A 21,969-nucleotide genomic window follows, 5' to 3' on the forward strand; every position below is an offset into this window, starting at 1 on the left:
CAGTACGACTCATTTAAGAGGTACATCAGCTCTAAGGCGAATCGTCACACCCCCTAAGGGTACTGCTTAGAGCAGGGGTCTCAAACTCAACTAACCTGGGGGCCGCTGGAGGTAGAGTCTGGGTCATGCGGGGCCACATCAAGTATTCCACAAAAAAAGTAGCACAACTGACCCAATCTAAGTTAATGATCGGGCTGTAATTAGATCACGTTGGCTATGTAATCGCTGACAACAGGGGACATTTCATAGCGGTTGGTGGAAACCGGGACATTTTATCATCCTTTGGCTTTTGTCGGGACTCAGGACACGCAACTAAAAATTGGGAATGTCCCGGCAAAACCGGGACATCTGGTCACCCTATCACAAGTGATAAAAAGGCGTGGCAAGCGACTCAGCAAAAATGTGCGTTTGACAACAACGCGTGGGCCGCACTAAACTTTGATGTCAAGTAGGGGGCCACAAAATATCATCCCGCAGGCCTCAATTCGCCCCCGGGCCGCGAGATTGAGACCCCTGAATTAGAGGGTACCTACTTTTAAATCTGTTTCCACAAAAACAAATCCCAAAAGTTGGACCATTGCTCGGTTCAAGATTTGTGTTTCTCCAATTTTTTGCGATTCTGAAAAAATACGTCAAACATCGGAAACTGAGTTGATATTGCTGACCACGATACTCTGTCACATGATTCACTATGAGTTGGAATGATTTTTTTGCATCGTTATTTTCAATTTCACAGAAAAAAAACAATTCCCATGACGATGGGACATTTATACCAAACCAAAAAAATGCCATATCAATAAACTGCAGCTACTGCAATTTCTGTATTGCTCTTGGCCGTATTGCGATTTCAATAATATTGAGATGAATTGTTCAGCCCTAGGGTAGAAAAGTTTGTGAAAGGTTGTCAAATGAATTGAATAATGATGGGAATGTGTTACTAATTTTGCTGCTGAGTCGATGAGTCTGATGATGAAGCATAAATTAATTAGGTTCCTGAGGTTTTCATTTACATTATTCTATTGTGTGTGTGTGTGTGTGTGTGTGTGTGTGTGTGTGTGTGTGTGTGTGTGTGTGTGTGTGTGCGCGCGCGCACCTCCCTCTCCAGTGAGAGACGGGTGGGCAACGTCTACTCCAAGTCCAAGTCCTTCGTTGACTACGTCCGTAAAGCTCTGGACCGGCTGGAACTGGACCATTCCAAGGTCAGGACACCACCCTTGTCCATTCCCTGGCCCCTAACCTCTCTCTCTCTCTCTCTCTCTCTCTCTCTCTCTCTCTCTCTCTCTCACCTCTCTCTACTAAAGTGAAAACTAAGCCAGTCGTTTCTCTGTAGGTTATGTACTGTGATGCAGTGTATAGTTTATTCTGTTCACTGCTGTACTTTCGGCTGGTCTAATTTCTCATCGGGGATTAAAAAAGTACATGTTATCTTATCGTGAATAACCTAAATAAATGACACATATATCAAGTTAGCCATTCATCGCTTGCCTCATTTTCAAACTTTTGAGTATGAAATCGTAACGTTTTCTTGGGAAACTACAGCAACAAAACAAGTATTTTTCTTCTCTGTCTGTAGCTTTCTGACAGCGTCATTCAGGATTACCACAAGGCCTACACTCCGCGGAAAGCTGAGATGAGGGCCTTCAACATGGTGAGACACTAATGACACCAACACCCAGGGGCCCCTCCCGGCTTATCTGAACACCCCCCCCCCCCCCGTCCCTCCCTCTCTCTTCCTTACATCAATGCTTACATTGTATTCTCTTTTTAACAAAGCCTTACTTAAAAGGGTTTAGATTCATGCTAGCATCACAATGACCTGCTAAGCCCCCTCCTCTCCTACCTATCGTCTACCTGTTGTCACTCGTTCTGTAAACCGAGATGTTTAATCCAGCTCCTTGTAGGAGATGGTTGCAGTCTTCAGGGTGGGAGTGCAGGAAAACAGTCACACTGGGGACAAAACAAGCAGTTTCTGGTTTCAGCGGCAAAACCGCTAATTGTGGTGTCAAGTCGACCGACATCACACTTCTTCATGGAAGCATAAAAGTAACTGACTTATGATGGAGTGATTAACACTGGCACCACAAGGTCTGACATCTTTGAACAGAATGCAACATATTCACTGTGTGTGTGTGTGTGTGTGTGTGTGTGTGTGTGTGTGTGTGTGTGTGTGTGTGTGTGTGTGTGTGTGTGTGTGTGTGTGCAGCTCAAGGTGATACTCGCCCCTTGTATCGAAGGAGTGGTTCTGCTCGATCGCCTCTGTTTCCTCAAAGAACAGGTACAGTAATTATGTTACGGCTCCGCCTTCCCAGAGTGTCCCCGTTGCACTGTGCGTCATTAGGTACAACACACAATTGATCTGTCTTTCAGAGGACAGCCCGTCAATGGGGAGGGTTAGGGGTGTGTTGTGCATTTGCCCAACCTAGCGAACAACGGTGAAAAGTAAATCAAATCATACACCATGGCAATGATGTCTGCATCACTATAAAATAAAAAATGTGATAAATGAATACATGGATCTCAATACATGGATAAATGAAATCAAAAATCAGTCTTCAATAAGTAGTTATTATTGGTTGGAGCTATTGCTACCATGGCACATAATGTATTGGTTCAAAGGTTCTTCTGCCCTAACATGTCCTCATTAGTCTATTTGCCGAGATAAAGAACACAGGGACCCGGGTGCGGGGTTCATGTGTTTCCTTCAGTGAGAACATTAGAGCCTGAAATCAGAGCAGGACTTTGGAGAGAGCATTTCTACCGTCGAGAATACAGACGACGGCGTAATTAACCTTGGCTGGTAATTTAACATTTCGCCGCTCGTCTGAGCCAAGAGAACAAAAAAAAGAGAAGGGGGCACTGTGATCTGGCTTTCTGGGGTTCACACACACAGCGGTGATATATGGGGCCGCGCCAAATGCTTTGAGCTTTGCCTTTGAATCACTGATTGCGTGTGTGAAGCAATTAAACTCACTCCCTCATCTGGTGTATGTTAGCAGAGCTCTACCTGCAGTGTCCCTGATGTTGACGGCATGGGGACGGGAGAACACACAAAGGCACTGCTCTTTGTTACAGTCTGGCTCATGGTCGGAATAACAACAAAAACGGGAAAAATCACATTCAAACGATTCTCCACTATTGATTTATGTGAGGCCAAATGGTTGATAAACAAAATGTAGCCCTTTGGTGTGGAGGTCAAAGAAGCCTTATATAATGGTGTTAACAACGGTTGGGGTTTGGTGTGCTCAAAGAAAACTAAATATGTGTAGCGTAGCCCTGCGGCTAATTATGGCGGTGAGAGATCTGGAGAGAGAGAGAGAGAGAGAGAGAGAGAGAGAGAGAGAGAGAGAGAGAGAGAGAGAGAGAGAGAGAGAGAGAGAGAGAGAGAGAGAGAGAGAGAGAGAGAGAGAGAGAGAGAGAGAGAGAGAGAGAGAGAGAGAGAGAGAGAGAGAGAGAGAGAGAGAGAGAGTTTTCATTTAGATAACTCGTTACTGACGTGGATTCAAATGAGTCTAAATTAGTCAATGAGCCCACTGACGGCCAGGCCTGCATTAACTGCCATTGCGCCGATCGGGGGGCCTATCATGAGCTAGCATAAAAAAAAAGGGGTTTTTTGGTTCGTTTTTTCTGCAGCTCATGATAGGCCCCCTGATAGTTGTAGGCCCTGGGGCTTCAGCCCAGGTAAGCCCGTGCATTAAGGCGGCCTTGCTGACGGCAGACCAGCAAAACACAAAGAGAGCGTCGGTCCAGGGGAAAGGGTTATTGGTTAGCCTACACCTATTCAGAGCTAGTCCGCATGCACCTGATGCAATTACTGAACACATGTGGCCAAGACACAAAGTGTATGAAATGGGTCCCAGGGGCTTTATAACATATATCTTTAACGTGTGTGTGGGTGTGTGTGTGTGTGTGTGTGTGTGCGTGTGTGGGTGTGTGTGTGTGTGTGCTCACCACAGGAGGATATTGCGTTCTCCGCCCTGGTGCAGCTCTTTGATCCCCTGCTGTCGCCAAGATGTTACGCCGTTGTTGGGGTGAAAACGGCTGGAATAGTCGATTAGTCACGAAGATCCAATTACACTTTCGTCCAGCCATATCGCTTTATTTTTTATAGTCAGTCCCTTTTTTCATTTTCTGTTCCTTTTTTATTTATTTTTTAAGCAATGCAAAACACTCGTAAGTCTTACTATTTCCCAATTCATGACGCAATTTAGTAATCAGAGCCTAAACGTCTTTTGCTGTTTGCAACAGAGAGGAGCGTTTGGGTTTTATATGGAACCGATTTTACAAAGGTTACGCCGAAGCTCTCTCACTGTCCCGCGTGGGAGCAGAGTGTGTGTAACAGGAATATATAATAGTTTTATCTCATTATGGGAGCGTTTGCCACTGTGTCGGTCTGAGAGGGGTTCTTAGAAGAAAAGGAAAATCCTTTTAATGGACGGATAAGGGGCCCCAGGGGGTTTGAAAGGGGGGCCCCTCTTACCCTGTTTCTTTTTTGTGTTCCACCGGTCTGGGATCACCATTTCAAGGCTCCTTACACCAAAGCACGTACAGAGAAGGAGGCTTTACGATCTCCCTGGGTTTGGTCGTGTTGTGTTCCTGGACATTAAGCGACCGCTCCGACCTTTGACCCGCGGAGGAGCTAAATGTACTCAACGCAGCGCTGAACGTACAGGGAAACGCAATTCACACGAAGCAAGAAGTAAACATCGACACAATTTGGTGTGGCTGGGACGGCTGTTCTGACCTGAAGTAACCGAATCATGTTACTGCTGGTATCATTGAGTTAATACTGTCTTATGTTTTTAGTGTGTGGCGAAAAAAGCTACCAGTTAATTGTACATCAAATTACTTTGTTTTAGTGAAATTGTTTCCGACTGTTGAATTGAAATAAATTCAGCTTCAGATTTGAACTTTTGCATTTTGTTGTGCATTTATGCCTCCATAATACTTACTGTTTTTATCTGCAATCAGCATATCTACAATGTTACATTTATAACTTTCCTTTTTATAAGACCTGCCTACAGAACAATGAGGAACTATATTTGAGGTACATTACGCCGAACCATTAGTGAGTTTTCTGCCTTCCTTCCTTCCTTCCTTGTGCCACCGCTGCCATCATCTATCAATGTCAGCGTCCCTGCAGCCTATCTGTGCATCTCTCAACATCCCCCACAGTAAAACTCTGTCCCCTAAGCTTTATTTTTAGACCTCCTCTGCAAAGACGGCTGATGAAGCAGTTTAGTCTGTCTGGACTTTATTTGGGACATCACCCACCTCCACCACCACCACCGCCCTGGAGTCAGGCTGGATAAATGCAGCCTCAAGCGCTTCAAGATGTGCCTGTGGTCCGTCCTCTGGGATCGGGAGCGCCGCTCGGCCCCGGCTGGTGGCTCTAGTCCTGACTCATGTCCCGGCCCCGTGTCCGTCCGTCGTTGGGGCTCGCACGCATGTTTGCCTGCGGAGCGGCCGTATAAATACATACAGATGAGTCGGCTGCTGCGGCTGCACGCTGACATGCTCCCGCTGCACGGCTCTGCCTCGGACCGGCGGACGTTGAATAAGCAGCGATGGTTCTGCCCCGCTAACGACCACAGACAGGCACGTACTCAGCGCGTCGAGAGGTCCTCCGAGTTCAAAGTCAGCCGTGGTGATGGCAGAGCGGGCCTTTCCCTGCACTGTAACGAAGCATTTTAAAAAGGGATGGGTGGGTTTGGGTTTGGGTGTGGGGGGGTAGAGAGGGGAGACAGAAATATCTTAACGGGGAGTATCATACCCCGGCCGTCTGTCACCTTCCCTGACCTTATACCGCCGCTACAGAACCAACAGGAAGTGGCAGGAAGTAGGGAGGAAGCCATGGGAACCTCACCTACCGCCATGGCTGACGCGCTGATGTGTGGTGGGAATTCAATCTGAGGACATCTGCAAAAATGAAAGGGAAATGGATCGTGGGACTGCTCGAGTTCCTTCCTCAGACTTCCTCCTGTGCTTAAGTAAGGCACTTAAGAGCTACTAATCATGGAGAGAATAGGATAGGATCTAAATCAACCGATACTCAAGGATCCTTTCCAACAAATATATCATTAGTACCGTCACTCTGTTATCCATTGGGCTGCAAAGTGATAATATATGCGCATGCCATAGGTCATTCTTTATGCAACTGCTTTTTGAATTGCTGCCAGAACAATCTTCTTCCTCAGCAAAACTCTGTTCCTTCTTTGATTACTGACCAATGAACTGAACACGTGAAAATAGAAGCAACATGTGAGTTTCAGGGGCTGCGATGTCAATCAAGCTACAAAGTCAGCTCAAAGAGAAGTTGGTATGTTGAAAAAGGGAACGGGTGTTGAGTGACACTTCTGTAGATAAGCCAGAATGTTAACATCTATGTATTGGATTATGTTTTGCACGCATACACACACACACACACACTCTATCTGTTCCCGTGAAATTCAATGAGTTTATTTGCAAACACAGTCGCACATGTACACATCGCACACTTGTTTGTCATTCTACTCCGTCATCCCTTCTAACAAACACATGAAAGAAGCCTCATGTGAACACGATTCCCCAGGACCTTGGAGTCATCTCTGAGAACGGTCCAAATGCACACAGACCGAAAAAAAAACTGCAGGCTGTTCCAACAGGTCTGTAGAACTCTGCTAGTTCCAGTCCTGCTGAACACGTTCTAGACCCAGTCCTGTAGAGCTGAACACGTTCTAGATCCAGTCCTGCTGAACACGTTCTAGACCCAGTCCTGTAGAGCTGAACACGTTCTAGATCCAGTCCTGCTGAACACGTTCTAGACCCAGTCCTGTAGAGCTGAACACGTTCTAGACCCAGTCCTGCTGAGCTGAACATGTTCTAAACCCAGTCCTGTAGAGCTGAACACGTTCTAGATCCAGTCCTGCGTCAACACTTCTCCGCTGACATTAGCATAAGATCAACATAGCAACATATCGGTCTCTTCTGTTAGGGATCTTTCAATTGCCGCCTTCCTCAAAGACTTTAAAGAAACCGGCCCACTAAGTAGGTGCTTTGACTTGGAGTCTTTGAACTTGAGCAAACTTCGTGGCAACAATATCAATGCGGGTGAAATCTCTCAGCCTGTCCTGATGATTCACATTTTCCACTCTCCTGGCCCAGCTACTTCAAGGATGGATTTTTCTGCAGATTAGTGAGATCTGAGGTGAAACATCTGGGAACGACAATTGTGCAATATAGGGAACTTTGTATGAGCATCTAATGGTATAAGCCTAATAATTAAATCAATAATTTTGTACCGATTTTTGCCAAGATAATATTTTGTCGCTTCTTGTAAAGACGTTGAAAACTTTTTGATTGGTCTTTATAATCTGCATTATAAATCATTATCAAAACTTTACAAAGGTGTTGAGATCTCGGAATAATCATTAATCAAAATATAACACAAAACAAATGTTCAAATATCCTCGCTTTCATTTAGATAATTACTGTTTGTAGCACAATGAACAAAAACAGATGCAACTGAAGACAAAGTTAACCTGCATAATTTCTTCAAACTGTTTATCTTTCCCGTTCACGTTGTGTGTTCTTTTTTACTTTTTGTGTTTTGGGCTCTCTGAGGTTGATATTAATGCCTCATGCTATCCTATTTCTGTCAGGGTGGGTCCCCAAAGACCATTGGTCCTGAATGTGATTATGTGTTTTCCTGTGTGATGTGTATCTGTAGGGGCTGAATAACGAGGAGTTCCGCACATTAAAAAGCAAGGAGGGAAATTGTCATTAGTGGCCCTTGGCTGACTTACAAAGCTAATCTCTCACTAACAGTCTTTTCAAACCTCATTGGAAGTGACCGGTTTACTCTAAGAATTTTCCCCCAATTTGTTGGCTAATTGATCATGTTTAGCATTCTATATGCAGGTTGTTGCTGTGCAATAGAGCACCGTGTTTATTCTAGATCAAGCGTTGCATCCGTTAAGGCAGAAACCTCAGTCACAATGCCCTCTATTCAACGGTTTATGAAACTAATCCGCATCAATCATTTTGTCACACACAGATGACTCCAACATACTTTCCGAATCAAACACTTGCTTTGGCTGCGACACAATTCAAAACGTCCTCTTGATGCTTGCAGGCACATGTGCTTTGAGTTGTGAAGGCGAATGTGACTGTCAGTGGCATAAACACAACAAAGACAATAACACAGAATGAAGGGGAACATACTTTTAGAAAACATAACAACCGTTTCGGTTTGCCCAGTGGCGTAACATCATGGTGATATGCCCCGGTGCAAATATTTATTTTGTGCCCCAGGACAGGACTTCTTTGAACGTTGCGGATCAAAGTGGTGTTCATGACGCACACATCGATGATGTTGCCTCTTGCACATTTATAGTAATTCCCTGTTGTCCATTTGACACATGACAACCGCCTTAATCGGTTACCTCCCACACATGCACACATTTGTATATTACACACACACACGCACATGCACACGCACACGCACACACACACTTAAAAACGCTACAAATCTCAAATTAATGCTCTTTGTTTCGACCTATGAGGCAGATGAAAGACGTGGTTCTGCTCCAGCAGGCGGGCCAATCAGCCAGAGAGCGTAAACAGCCTCTCTCTGCCGTGCGCTCCTCGCGCCTGCAGCTTGTTTATGTTCCCAACAGGAATTAGTTATACCCACCTCCCCTACCCCCACCAACCCCACCTCACCTATCTCCCCCACCTCCCCCTGCTTTCCCTTTTGCTAATCCCTAAATCACCTGTCACTGTGTGTGTGTGTACCTGTACTTGAGTGTGTATGTATGTATGTATGTGTGTGTGTGTGTGTGTGTGTGTGTGTGTGTGTGTATGTATGTATGTGTATGTATTTCACACTCTTTTGCCCTCTTTGCATCATTGTTGTTCCACGGACCAAGCAACCTTTCTAATTAATACTTCTCTCCCCCTCCCTCTCTCCTCCTCCCAAATCAATCAAAAAAGCATTCCACACTTTGTTGTGGTGCAAAAAAAATAAAAGAGTGGCCCCCCATATATGAATGTTGATATAGGCTCCCTCCCGTCCCCATCCATCCATACACACATAAGGGCCCCCATCCATTACCTCCACCCGCCCGGCTGGGAACCAGGGAAGCACCTCATCATCCGCCCGCGAGGCAGCAGACACAACACCCCCCCCCCGCCCCATCTAACTCATCCAACAGGTCTCTGCGGACCGGGCGGACGCTCTCCAGAATCGAGGTCACTGGATGGCGGCGTTACAGAACGCCTCGAGGTCTCAGTCCTCCTGCTCACATCCCCTTTGTCTTTGTCTCCCTCTCTCCCTCTTTCTCTCTCTCTCTCTCCCTCTCTCCCTCGCTCTCTCTGTCTCCCTCTCTCCCTCTCTCTCTGTCTCTCTCTCTCTGTCTCTCTCTCTCTCGCTCTCTCTGTCTCCCTCTCTCCCTCTCTCTCTCTCTGTCTCTCTCTCTCTGTCTCTCTCTCCCTTTGTCTATTTATGTTCATGTTCATGTTATTTTCGTGCCTTTGTTGTTAAGTTTACTAGCATGAATGAAGGTTTGAAAATCTCTCTCTCCCTCTCTTGCTTGATCTTATTTCTCTTTCTCTCTGTCTCTCTCTCGCTCCCTTTCTCTGTCTGTCTGCATCTCTGTCTGTCTGTCTGTTTGTCTGTCTCTCTCACTCTGTTATGCTCTTTCTTCCCCCCCCCTCTCTCTCTCTCTCTCTCTCTCTCCCTCTCTCTCTCTCTCTCTCTCCCTCTCTCTCTCTCTCTCTCGCCCACCATGCCCTTACACACTGTAAGCTACATTATTGTCTCTCCACCATCTGTTTCGTTGTGCTCCTCTCCTCCTCTGTGGGATGGTGTGTTCTTTTGGGCCAGAGACAGGCAGACAGACAGACAGGCAGGCAGACAGACAGGCAGCCTGCTCCGGTCCAGCTGGTGCTCGGCAGGACCCGAGCCAGCAATGTGGGTGAAAAAAAACAAAAACACAAATGAAAACTTTCCACCACTAAGCTTTCATTGTTTTTAGTATTTTTTGGAATTGTACATTGTGATTTTTAATAAAACCGCTCCGTCCGGGGTGACTATTTCTCGATCAAACAATCAAAGCGATGCAAATTGGAGCGAGCCAAGCAGAGGCGTTGCTCTGCGCATGCTCAGAGGATCTGAAGCCCCACGCGGCTCCCAGCAGCACCACCACAGCGCTGCTCGCGAGCGATCCGCGACGCTCGCGACACAAGATGCAAACACAGAGGAGCGCGAGGCAGCGACATGCTCATAGCGGCTGAGCACTAGAGACGGCACCGTCCCGAATCAGCTCTATCGATGAACACTTCTCATACGCCTTCAGCAAAATGGGTTAAGGGGGAAATGGATGGGCGTGTGTGTAAACTTTGGGACACTTTGCTCGGGTTGGGAAATGCCCGCCGTTTGTTTAGAGGCGGCGGCCGAACCAGCAGCAGCTCATAGAGACCTGGATCCGCTCTGACGTTTCCCCGCACTTCTTCCTCGTCTACTTCTTCTTCTTCTTCTTCTCCCTTTTGGTTGGTTGGTTTGTTTAACGACATGATCCCGGAGCTGGCGTGCACCGCCGTCGCCGTGTGTCTCTACCTCAACACGCTGGACGCGGATTTCTGCTACGATGACAGGTAGGTAGGACGGAGGGGGGGCGGGGGGGGGGGGGCTCTTCTCCGCCGTACCTATGGCAACACCATCCGCCGCTTCTGTTGACATGCGATGCTCAGCCACACTGACACACATATGAGGAGACGTGGGCTGGGGGGATGTAATTGAACGAAGGGGTCGTTGCCTTTGTCCGTACAATGCCGGTGTCTGTACAGTTTTTTGTGTCATCACATAGTGAACTAATTACCCGGAGGGGATGTGTAGATGTCATTTACATGTTTATTTCAGGATATATGTCTCTCTCTCTCGCTCCCGCTCGCTCCATCCCAAGATAAACATGTCAACGGGTAGAGTACCATGTGGGACAAGGAAATGTGGAAATGTACGTTGGCTCGCAATGTTATGTTGTAAATTGCGTTAGCCGCGTTTTAGTGTGGGGTAATCCAGTTGTCAGATCCCATAGAATAATTCCTAATGAACTCACAAGGATGGATGCTCTCCTTTAATAGCCTGCATTCCCATAATACCCCATTGGGAACCGGGCAATTAATTAAGGACCAACACCAGTGCTCTTGAGTCTTGCGCCATATAGCGTGAGTGTATGGGCTGCACCTGTGTTTATGGTGACTCCTGTGGAAAGGAGTTTACAACATTAAAATGATTTACCCACAACGGCGTAATAGCACATGCACTACCTAGAATTGCTGAATTGCTGCACAGGCAGATATGTGAAACAAATCTAAAGAAGAAATATTTCATAGCACAGCGATATCCATGTCTTTATTAACATGAGGTATAGCGCACAGCCAGCATCTCTTAAGAGTTAAGGTATATTCTCCTTCACCATGGAAACTCCCAGACATTCATATTTTACCAGCAAGAGGGGGTAGTGGAATCTCCTGTGTATAGTGATGCATGAGGTGTGTGCATGAAAGAGAACGAGGGAATGTGTGTGTGTGTGTGTGTGTGTGTGTGAGTTACGTGCCATGCGTTAGTATTCCTCTAATGTGTGTGTAACTGCTCTCCATTTATCATCCTCGTGTGGGCTTTCATCCCACTGTTGGTGTGTGTGTGTGTGTGCGTGTGCGTGTGCGTGTGCGTGTGTGTGTGTGTGCGTGTGTGGGGGGGCTGGTTGTCACTCGCCCCTCAGGTGACATTTAGCGCGAGGGGCGCCCGTCCCTGGAGCTGACCCGGCGGTGAGGTTCAGCCTCCACGCGCCCCCCGGTGCATTCATCACCGTCACTGTGGGGGGGGGAGCTGCACTCCAGGGAGACAGAAGCTGTGTTGTGGTTCGGCGCCTTCAGACGCAGGAAGCTTCAGACTAATCAGAGACCTGAGCCCCCCCCCTCGCCCTATCTCTCTCGCTCGTTTATCAAGCAGCATCTCCTCCTCGGGGTTCAAGGGTCATCCCCTGCTCCCTGTCTCTCTCTCTCTCTCACTCTCGCTCTCGCTCTCTGTCTCTCTCTCTCTCTCTCTCTCTCTCGCTCTCTCTCTCGCTCTCTGTCTCTCTCTCTCTCTCGCTCTCGCTCTCGCTCTCGCTCTCGCTCTCTCTCTCTCTCTCTCTCTTGCTCTCTGTCTCTCTCGCTCTCTCTCGCTCTCTGTCTCTCTCTGTCTCTCAGCCTCTCTCTGTCTCTCAGCCTCTCTCTCCCTCTCTCTCTCTCGCTCTCTGTCGCTCTCTGTCTCTCAGCCTCTCTCAGCCTCTCTCTGTCTCTCAGCCTCTCTCTCCCTCTCTCTCTCTCTCTCTCCGGGGGAGTGCGGACAGAGAGTTATGGTCGGAGGTGGAAGTGGGAGAAAGCAAAGTGGAGATAAGTTTACCCATTAGGTTTCTGACTTGACCTTCTACCCCCCTAGTTTGTTGAAGGGCTTTAGTCTTAAGGGGAGGAACAAAGTGAGCCATTGAAGACCTTCTTGAGATGTGTACTTATGTACCTATGTGTAATCCTGGGCTGTATGAAACCTGACTTAACTTATCCGTTGAACAGCCCTACTAATAACCCACAATGAATCATTGTGTTTTTTTATTTTATTTATATTATTATCTGCTCCTGCTCAGTGATCTAAATGTATGTGGCCGGAGCGGGGTGTGTGTGGGGGCTTTGTGGTGGGTCTCTGCTTTCTGAATCACCTCCAGTGTTTTTCCTCCTTGGTTGTCTCTGAGGCGGGCCTAGCGGCCGTCGGCCAATAAGGAGCCACGTAGGCCGTGCCATGTGACTGCGGCTTTGAGCGTAGAAAGAGAGAGAGAGAGACAAACTACACGTTCGAGCCAGACGGTTTGTAAAAAGGTGAAACTAGTGCTCTTTTATTTGAGTGTTATGGTGGTGCTTTAAGAGTCCGCCTGTGAAACTTTAACTAGTCATTATTTCCAGGAGACTTCTATCGCTGGGGGATATCTGGGTCGTTTCTCTCAGGCAGCCGATGAGGGCTGGAGGAAGGATGTTGGCTAAACACCTTGGATGATGTGATGGAGTTTGAGCGAAATAAATCTGTCGTGAGCCTCCGTTCTGAATGCACGTCAGCGTGACCTTCTGGGTGTTTATCGATGAAGGGCCATGTGGTGTTGACATTTCAATAATAGTGAGAATGTGACTTTTAAGGAATTCAGCCAGACAGGCGAAGAGAAGCTTTTATACTGCTAAATGTATGAGCCTATACTTTTCATCCAGAGTGACGAAAAGTACATTTGATTTTAGGTACATGTCATAATGAGCATAAGGTTAGGCATATCCACACTTCTTCCTATAGTAGAAATGACTACAGAGGTGTGGACGGTGGTGTTCGGTCATGAACGGCTGGGTAGTCAAACACCCTTTTTGTTTCATCATTTACCCCTTAATAAAATGTATTAAATAAAATATAATTTATCTTAATACCACCTCACAGCATTTTGTACATAAACACATTCAGAAAATATTTCCAATGAATTTCAAAAATGATGAGTCAAGCACAAGCCAAGGTTCATTATTAAACTAAGCCTTTTGCACCATTATTTATAGTCACTCACATTTTTTTTCCCTTACCAAAATCTTTTGTGCTGTTAAAAGGCTAAAAAATATCTTGGTGTTTAAATAGTTAGAGAACCACTGCCTTAGACTTTCCCCTAGGCCCCGAACTACCCAAGGGGATAAGGGCCCCGAAGCAACCCAAGGGGAGGAGGAGGGGACGTGAGGAGGAAGGGCCCAGTCAACAACCTCACCCTAAATGAGTTCAATGGCTTCCTTCAGGGGCCACCCTCATGTATCCCCTCCCTCCTCCTGAGATACATCTGTGATCCCCCCCGTCCATCACGTCACAGTGTCTGCATCCAACTCAGGATGACATTATGACTCCCCGGGGAGCCCAGTGAAAACATCCCTGGCTGTTTCATAACAGCCTGGGGGGGGCAGGGGTTACAGAGGGCTGCTGGGACGGGGTGGGGAGGGGTCTGGCTTTTGACACATTACCGTCATGTAAGGTCAAGGCGGCTGTTATGTGCTGTCCTGTCTTCTCTGTCGAAGCAGAAGCTGTACACTACGAATTACGTTGGGAGTGTTCCTCCCCCATGCCAAGGAGTTAGACCCAGTGCAGTTGCAAAATACACAGACACATTTACCAGAAGAGATAAGAGTATTGAGATGAACAAATGCATATATACTGTTGAAGAAGAACATGTGCATTGTTATTGCAAATGAACAGCTGACTCGTTTTAACCTTGTGGCAATCGCTGCAATAGACACTAAATAAATCATATGGCAAAGGTGTCATTTCAGGTGAAGTCATATTTTGATGCAAGGGTTTCAAATAAGTTTACAGTCACGTTGTTTTGCATTTATATATTTAATTGTTGTCATATTCTTGACAACGTTCTTGGAATAAACAGCAGCTTCTTAAAAGGCAATAAAAAGGCTATTCTGTGACGAGCACAGCCTACAGTACTGTTGATTTCCACATCTGTTGCCTCTTTATCATGGTTTCTGAGGTCCAGCGATTATTGCCGCGGCATGCTAATTGTATCAGAGCTCTGGACTCTTGAGGGCTCTAAACTGACCGCTGGGTGTTAATACAAACGCACAAATAAATGATGACAGACCACACAGAAGCGCTGCAAACACACTTGAAGTATTACGAAGATGTGAGGAGGAAATTCTTGAACTAAACAACACCCAATCACCAAGGAGCCCGCTGAGAAGCCTTGGGATGAACTCCGGAAAACAAGGGAATTGTTATTTCTTGAGCTCCCCTGCATGTGCCGTAGCGCACAGAAAATGTGTCTCAGGCAATTACACTAAGTGGGAGGAAACAGCATTAATAAGGAGCATTGTTGTGTTGATGGTGTGTACTGATGTTCAGCAGCAGCCGGTAAAACAACATGGAACGAAGAAATAAATAGGCAAGACGATGACAGAAAGGGTCGCGACCTTTCAGCCTTTGGGTCTTTATGCCGCTGATTGCATTTATTGCTGTGATCGTTTTATTGTCGCATAAGGTATTTCGTCTTAAAATAGCCTTTTTTCGATTTTCTTTCTCATTTTCCCTGCTGGACAAACAGCTGAAAGGTGTGCAAGGAAACTTTTTTAGTAATATTTTATGGTAGTATGAGGTATGTCACAATGCTTTAAAATGAATATTTTCCCTCACTCCCCCTGTTCTATCACAGCTTGGGGAATCGTGAGACTAACTTTAAGGGATGCAAGGAAAGTGCCTTACTAATATTTTATTGTAGTATGAGGTATGTCGCTCAAAGCATTCAAAGTGTCCATTTCCTCTCCCCAACTTAACCTGTTGTAATACTTATGGAATATTTAAGGAATGCATTTGGAACTGCCTGATTAATATTCTATTTTAAGAATACCAAATTGCTCACCCTTGAGGTATCGGATGTCCTTTAAAAATAACAGCCACTCTCTGTAATATTACAGCTTATAGCTGTAATTTAGCTAGCTCGTACGTATGCCTAGTTTCTTGATCCTGGCACAGCCAAGTCATTACAACCAATTCCTCCTGAAAGTCTCTGGTTTGTGTTTGTAATTATGGCCGGCTTAGATGTGTTAATGGTGTTTTAATATGAGCAATGCACCAAGTGGATATAGGCTGGGGACATACTTTAGGGAAACTAGCGTCTTCCAGGAATAACTTTCGTATTCATAGTCAGTGAAAAACAAAGAATAAGTATAAAGCATAAGCCTGAGGACAAGAGGATTGGCAGCGCTGTGAATAAAACCAGTGAATAAAGTATCTCTGGATTCTAAGATTCTTTACAGGGAAAACTACTTTTTCACCACATTCTGGGACATCAGGGATTATGTATTAGGAGGAGAAACAGTCAAGGGCTGAAATGTGCGGTTTCAAATTATCTTAAAAAGACCAGTTTTCTGGATTAGTCATGAACTCACTGTCCCCAAAGCGTATCCATGTGTTTCTACTTATTGCCCGTGGAAGAGTGTGGCTATTGATGCACCAACAGACCCCTTGCTGTGGGGAAGCAGAACCATGCCCTGTCATTCAAACAATGGCAGAGTGTGAATGGAGAGTCAACCAGCTTTGATTAGAAGCAGATTGAACTCTGGTAAGCGTTCTGTGGTCAGCTGAGAGGAACTGTCAGAAAAGCTTGCAGATGTTCTGCATTGGAAACTTTAACTTCAGAAACTCAAATAAGATCATGAGAAATCCGGTTTGTCGAATGGCAATTTTTTTTTTTTTTTCTTGATTTATCTTCATGTCAAATTCTTCTTGGTCCAAAGCATCCTTCTGTATGAGTTGAGTTCTGTCTCCAGAGAACCTATTGTGCCCGTTATGAAATCACGTTTGGATCAGCGTCAGGTACATCTAAACTCCAGACATTTGCTGGTTCTTTACGGCTCTTTATTCATAATCTCCAATAGCATGACACGACTCATCATATCTCAGACAAAGAGCTGGCGTGCTCCGTACTTAAAGCCTAATTAATATAACGGGCGATAAAGTTTTATGGCCCCCTCGTCTGAAGGGCACCCTGGAGTCTCTTGCAGAGCAGAGCGTTGGAGGCTTTGCTATTTCAGTCTGTTTTCTCTTGGTCCCGTTGGGTCCTGTCGGCCTATGAGGATGGGTAGCCTTTGGGGGCCGCTTCTCACCCTTGGCTGGCCCCTACCTCTACTTTCTGAGGTTTGGCAGACCCCCCCACCACCAGCACCACCATCCCGACCACTGCCTGCCAAGACGTGACACGCCCGCCAAACTCAGTCCCGCAGGTCTCCTTGTATGAGCAACATCTGAACCCCCCCCCCTATCTCCCAAAACACTGGGTTACCATGGGCTGTGGGCCGTCCTCGTTTACCCGCATTGACATACAAACTCACATTCCGTGGCTTTTGGATTCATGCACAATGGCAATGTGGCGTAGTATAAATACTGCAGTGCGTTGAAGCTGTAGGTCAAAGAGAACCACGTCACCTCATATGGGCCTCGTCCGGCCGTACGAATGGGCTTCACGGTTCTTTATCGACGGAGACCCACAGTCACTGATCAGCAGCGTAGGGGTGGGGCGGAGTCTGGGAGGTGGGGTTGAATTTCAACCTTGGGGCATTTAAAACCCATACCCCTCCCTGTCAGCGAAAGGAAGAACTCCTCACACAGTGCAAAACGTACAAGCTTGCACCAACTTTCCCCATTTAGACAAACAAGACAAGAGAGTTGGATGGAAAAGCCAAAACAGGAAATGCCTTACAGCAGTTGCGGTGAAATACAAAACCAAACTGTGGTATCAGATGACTCCCTTACTTAAATCAATAGCCATGTATTGTCTTTAAGTGACAGGGTTGCTCCCCCTTGCCCCCCCGTTTCATCGAAACAAGCAAACTAAGCGTGACTATTGTTTCACCGCAGCTGACAATGCTCTCCATACAATCCGACGGCCGCGACCTCAAAGGTCTCGTCTCGTTGTTTATTCTGCTATCGGCAAGTCTACTGTACGTGCGCTCGGCTTGGCGTGCACGTTTGGGACCTGCTGGTATACCTCAGGTCTTGGAAGTTGCCTTGAGGAGGATCTAAAATAACAGTCTGCCCTGATTTGTCCCACTGTGGTTTGCGTGATCTGAGCTGAACTCCCTTGGGGTTTTTCGGAATATTTGGCGCTTTACGAACCTTGAGGCTGAGACGGTTTAATGGTAAGAGAGGGGAAAGGCTGACCTCAATGGGGCGTGCTGGTCGAGACGGCTCGGGATGGCACGCCAGCACTTTGTGAAAATAGTTTGATTTCAAAGTATTTTGTGAAACTTATACATATATTCTGTAGGTATGGATAACAAAACCCTGTTGTTCCATCGCTCGTATCTGTAGGCCTTCGGAAGCTCCGTGTCAATGTAAGCATGGCACATAAAGAAAGGGCTTTGTGATTGCACATCTGGTCATCCTGTGAAAACACAACTCAAACGTATGGGCAACATGTGAAGGACCTAGATTGTATCATCGTCTATTTGCCTGAATTCCAGGAGTTGGCTCCCCATATAGCAGATATCATCGTGTAAATATTGTACAAATGTTAGGATTGCAGGATGGGACATCATTGCAGGATGTCCCATCCTGCTAGAAGGAGGGAATTGTAAAGATGGTCTAGACCTTTGGAAAACATTTTTTATTTTCGGCCCGCAAAACTTTGTTTCCCTGCATGCATAGTGGCACCTTGTTCTCGTAAAAATCCACCCACCTGCCGCTGGCTCAGGGAGGCTAGGACCAAGCTGAGGCCCAGCCTCGGGCTGAACGATTGGTTGGTGCTTCACGCCTCATAAACCTGGGAGTTTGAGGGACTGGGGCTGTTGGTGTCCGGGTCTGCTGCTTTGAGATTCGAGGCCTCAGGGTACCAAATGTTAACTGAAATATCTGGCGAGGTGTGACAATGTTAGCAGAAACAATGCCTTAATAACGTCAGCTTTCAACCCTTTCAACCGTTTTAAATAATGTGCCGAAGAACAGTAAAAATCATAATTATTGATGTCTGCGCCGCATCACAAAGCGTGTAGTGAGGTGTGTGCGGAGGGGGCGTTAGTTTTATTAAGTTATGATTGTTGAACATAACAGTTTGTCATAACACGTTGTAAAAAAAGGTCCGGGCACCTGCTCTTGTAAATCCTGCCAGTCTTTTTTATGCCTCAGTGTTCTATTCCATTTTGGAATATGTGATGAGCCAAGCCATCCGGGTTTGATTTACCAGAGGGAGGCGGTGGGGGGTGGTTTGGCTTTCCCCTCCTCCCTGTTACCTCCTGATAAGACCATTAATGGAGGAGCGCGTCTCCCCAGCTCGGCGGAGCCGCAGATAAACGAAGGAGAGAAGAGGTCCTTCTACCGGCGGTGTTATTTACAGCAGAGATTGCTGCTCCGTGTTTTTGTTTGTGTTTGTGTGTCTCTGTCTATGTCTGTGTGTCTGTGTGTATGTCTGTGTGTCTGTGTGTATGTCTGTGTGTCTTGTGTGTGTTACACATCCCAGTGATACAATAGGCTGCCGTTCGGGAAGAGCAATGATGGAAACCGTGTTCCTGGAACAAAAGAGAAGGGTGATTGGAACAGATAGTTTAAACATGACAAAAACAGGATTGGGTGTTGTTGTGTTGGCTCCATCTCCGCGCCCCCGCTGATTCACAACACAAATTGTAATTTCCTGGCCTCGCCATTCCTTCTTTTTGTTGGGGCAGTAAATCATTTCCCATCCGACCTGGGAAAGCCAAACAGTTGTGGCCTGATTGTTGCCGTCAATGTTTTCTTTTATCCACACGAGGCACATCATCCTTCAGTTCCATTTCCATCCTTAATAACAGAGGAGGGTCAGGAAACATTTAGACCAATTTTCTCCAATTCTGTGATTTTTCTTCCCCCCCCCCCCCCCCATCCCGTCAGTCTCCTCCCATTTAAATTGGGCTCAATCCTTCACTCATCCATCTAGCTGGGCGGGATCGACCGGCTCCTCTTTCCTAGCACGCTATTCCCGAGGAGGAGCTGTGGTCCAAAGCGCGTTAGAGATAGAAGGAATGTCTTTATAAATAAACATGGCCACGTCCACCACAGGTGACGCACCAGGGGCCGGCATTGATGGATGGGAGGAATCTACATTTGATAATGCTCTCCGAGGCCTCAGCCATCAGGCAGACTGCGTTTATCTCCATCCGTTGTCAGAAAGCCATTTGTCGTAGACGGAGAGAATATGTTATGTACAGGGATCAATAACAATGCTGTACATAGAAGCCAGGGCTAAGGACATTTGTTCTAAGACCAGTTGGCTGGTATCCGATTTTATTATCTTCATTACACGTTTAAATGTCCATCCCAAATTGTATATATACGTTACATTTGTATTTATGTATTCATGTATCAATAATTACCTGAAAGAATAATTTGTACATCTTCCCCATCAGAAATCATTTGTTCTTGTATTGTGTTTTTTATATACCTCTGCTCATAGAGCAAAAAGGTATTGTGTAGGTTTTAATGATGCTCACTGTTCATCACCACAGCATACACAAGTCACTGTGGTGGTGAATGGGCATTCCTGTCATTTCAGTCATGCAACAGACAGGTTTGCTGAAATAGTGTCTGAAAGAGCATTCTGTCTTGAGCTCTGCTCTCAACAACACACAGAGGCATACGTAGTATACGGTATGGTATGAAGTAGTATAGTATAGTATGGGGTAGTGCACAGAGTACGGTAGTTGGATAGCATCCTTTGATGACGAGAGGTTCGCTCTGTCGATCGTGTGTTCAACCGCTTCTGCTCCAGTGCAGAGGAATCTGATGGCACACTATCTGAAATGCAATCAAATGTTTTTAAAAAAAAAAAAAAAATTACAAAAAATTCATCAAAAATGATGAATGGAGTCTGAAGAGCAGAAACTCATATAATGCGGGAAACCCATTTCTGGAGCTTAGTTGCTGCAGCATATACCACGACATCTTGGCACGAGATCTCCTCTAGTTGTCCCTCTCATCAGTCCCGGAAAGGGAATATTATAGTTTTACGACGTTCGTTTGAATGTTTTTCAATAATTCAGTCCCATGGCATTTTTAAAAACAGACCAGAATATGTGGATGTCTGTTTGTATTTTTGACAAGCGTGGATAATATTATAATGCCGACTGCAATTTTACGATGATTATTTTTAGGTTCATGTCTAGAATATATCAAACTTTTTAAAAAAGATCTAGGATCTTCCGCCGGGGCCTTTGAACACAGAGAACTAATTGGTTGAGTCTGCCTCTGGAGGGACCCTGTCCATAGGAGCCCTTTACAGAAAGCTGATGAAGAAAAAATGGAAAAACAACTATCCTTTATCCTCAAGTGCCCTCTGTGAGGGCGTTGTTCCCCTGTACAATGCCAGAGGCGTCTGGGGGAATACATATATGCTTCGATTACAAATCAGATCCAGTGGAACGCAGAGAGGGAGGGGAGAGGGAGAGGGAGGAGAGAGGGAGAGGGGGGAGAGGGTGAATGGAGAGAATGTGGACACAAGAAGGCCTTTTGAGCAGGAACAGTACAGCGCTTTGTTCTCCAGCTGTTCCCTTGGCGATACCACAACACATGGATCCTCTGCTGGCCAGCCCCATTTGTCATCGACAATTAGGGCTTGGGTTCTCGTTATTAACCAACTCCCCAAGCCCCCCACCCACCCCCCGTAACGGACGGACAGCGGTCCGAAAGCAGCTTAGCGCCAGACTCGGCCGAGCACTTTGTTCAGACGGAGTAACCGCCGGGTAGACGTTTCAAAACCCCAAAACAAAAACGTCCGCCTTTTGTGTTTGGAGAGGTCCAGAGACACAGGCTCTTCTCCGCACGCCGCTGTAACGCGCCGATGCTTTAACTAGTGGAACAAGTGACCAGAGAGGAGGAGGGTCGGGGGGCCGCCGTGGTTACAGAGACTCTTCCTGCTCTGATGCACACACCAGGCCCGGGCAGAAGGAAAGTAGTTTGATTGGCTCAAAAAGCGGCTCCTTGGCGAGGGGGCCGGCATGCTCAGTGTGGTGAGCGTGAGGCGGCCAAGAAGCCCTTCAAAACCGCCGACAGAGTCCTGGAGTGGCCCGGGAGGGAGAGAGAGGGGGGAGAAAGGGGGAGAGAAAAGGAGAGAGTTAGGGAAAATGAAGTTGTCACGAAGCCACTTCAGAAAATGATGAATCGGATCAGGCTGTTGTTTTTCCCTCTTATTCAGTCTCTTACCCTTTGCAGTCTGTGTATGTGTGTGTTTCTGTGCGTGTGTGTGTGTTTGGTGTGTGTCAAAACCGGTGCTGGTGTGTATGTGTGTGTGGGTGTGGATGTGTTTTGCATAAGTAAGTAACCTCATTGTCTTTGCATCTGGTGTTGTTTTGCATATGTGCACAACATTTTTGCACATAAACGTGTGTGCCTGTGTGTGGAAATGATAATTCAAT

General features: G+C 46.4%; 2 protein-coding genes across 2 annotated transcripts in view; both read left to right on the forward strand.

Moving 5' to 3' along the window:
• mettl25 (methyltransferase like 25) overlaps window positions 1–4,803 on the forward strand; it is a 13,833-nt gene extending 9,030 nt beyond the window's left edge. The window contains exons 8-12 of the mRNA XM_079756189.1: window positions 1–20; window positions 1,106–1,199; window positions 1,574–1,648; window positions 2,204–2,275; window positions 3,954–4,803. The exon at window positions 1–20 is cut by the window's left edge and continues 54 nt beyond it. Of these exons, the coding sequence (XP_079612315.1) occupies window positions 1–20; window positions 1,106–1,199; window positions 1,574–1,648; window positions 2,204–2,275; window positions 3,954–4,055 (363 nt within the window). The 3' untranslated portion in view covers window positions 4,056–4,803. The remainder of the gene's footprint in view (window positions 21–1,105; window positions 1,200–1,573; window positions 1,649–2,203; window positions 2,276–3,953) is intronic.
• A 5,492-nt stretch (window positions 4,804–10,295) lies between these two features.
• The window catches only part of tmtc2a (transmembrane O-mannosyltransferase targeting cadherins 2a), a 56,477-nt gene continuing 44,803 nt past the window's right edge, over window positions 10,296–21,969 (forward strand). Inside the window, 1 exon segment of the mRNA XM_079755442.1 lies at window positions 10,296–10,632. Coding sequence (XP_079611568.1) covers window positions 10,550–10,632 — 83 coding nt within the window. The 5' untranslated portion in view covers window positions 10,296–10,549.

Source organism: Pollachius pollachius (assembly GCF_949987615.1).
Source record: "Pollachius pollachius genome assembly, chromosome: 18".
NCBI lineage: Eukaryota > Metazoa > Chordata > Actinopteri > Gadiformes > Gadidae > Pollachius > Pollachius pollachius.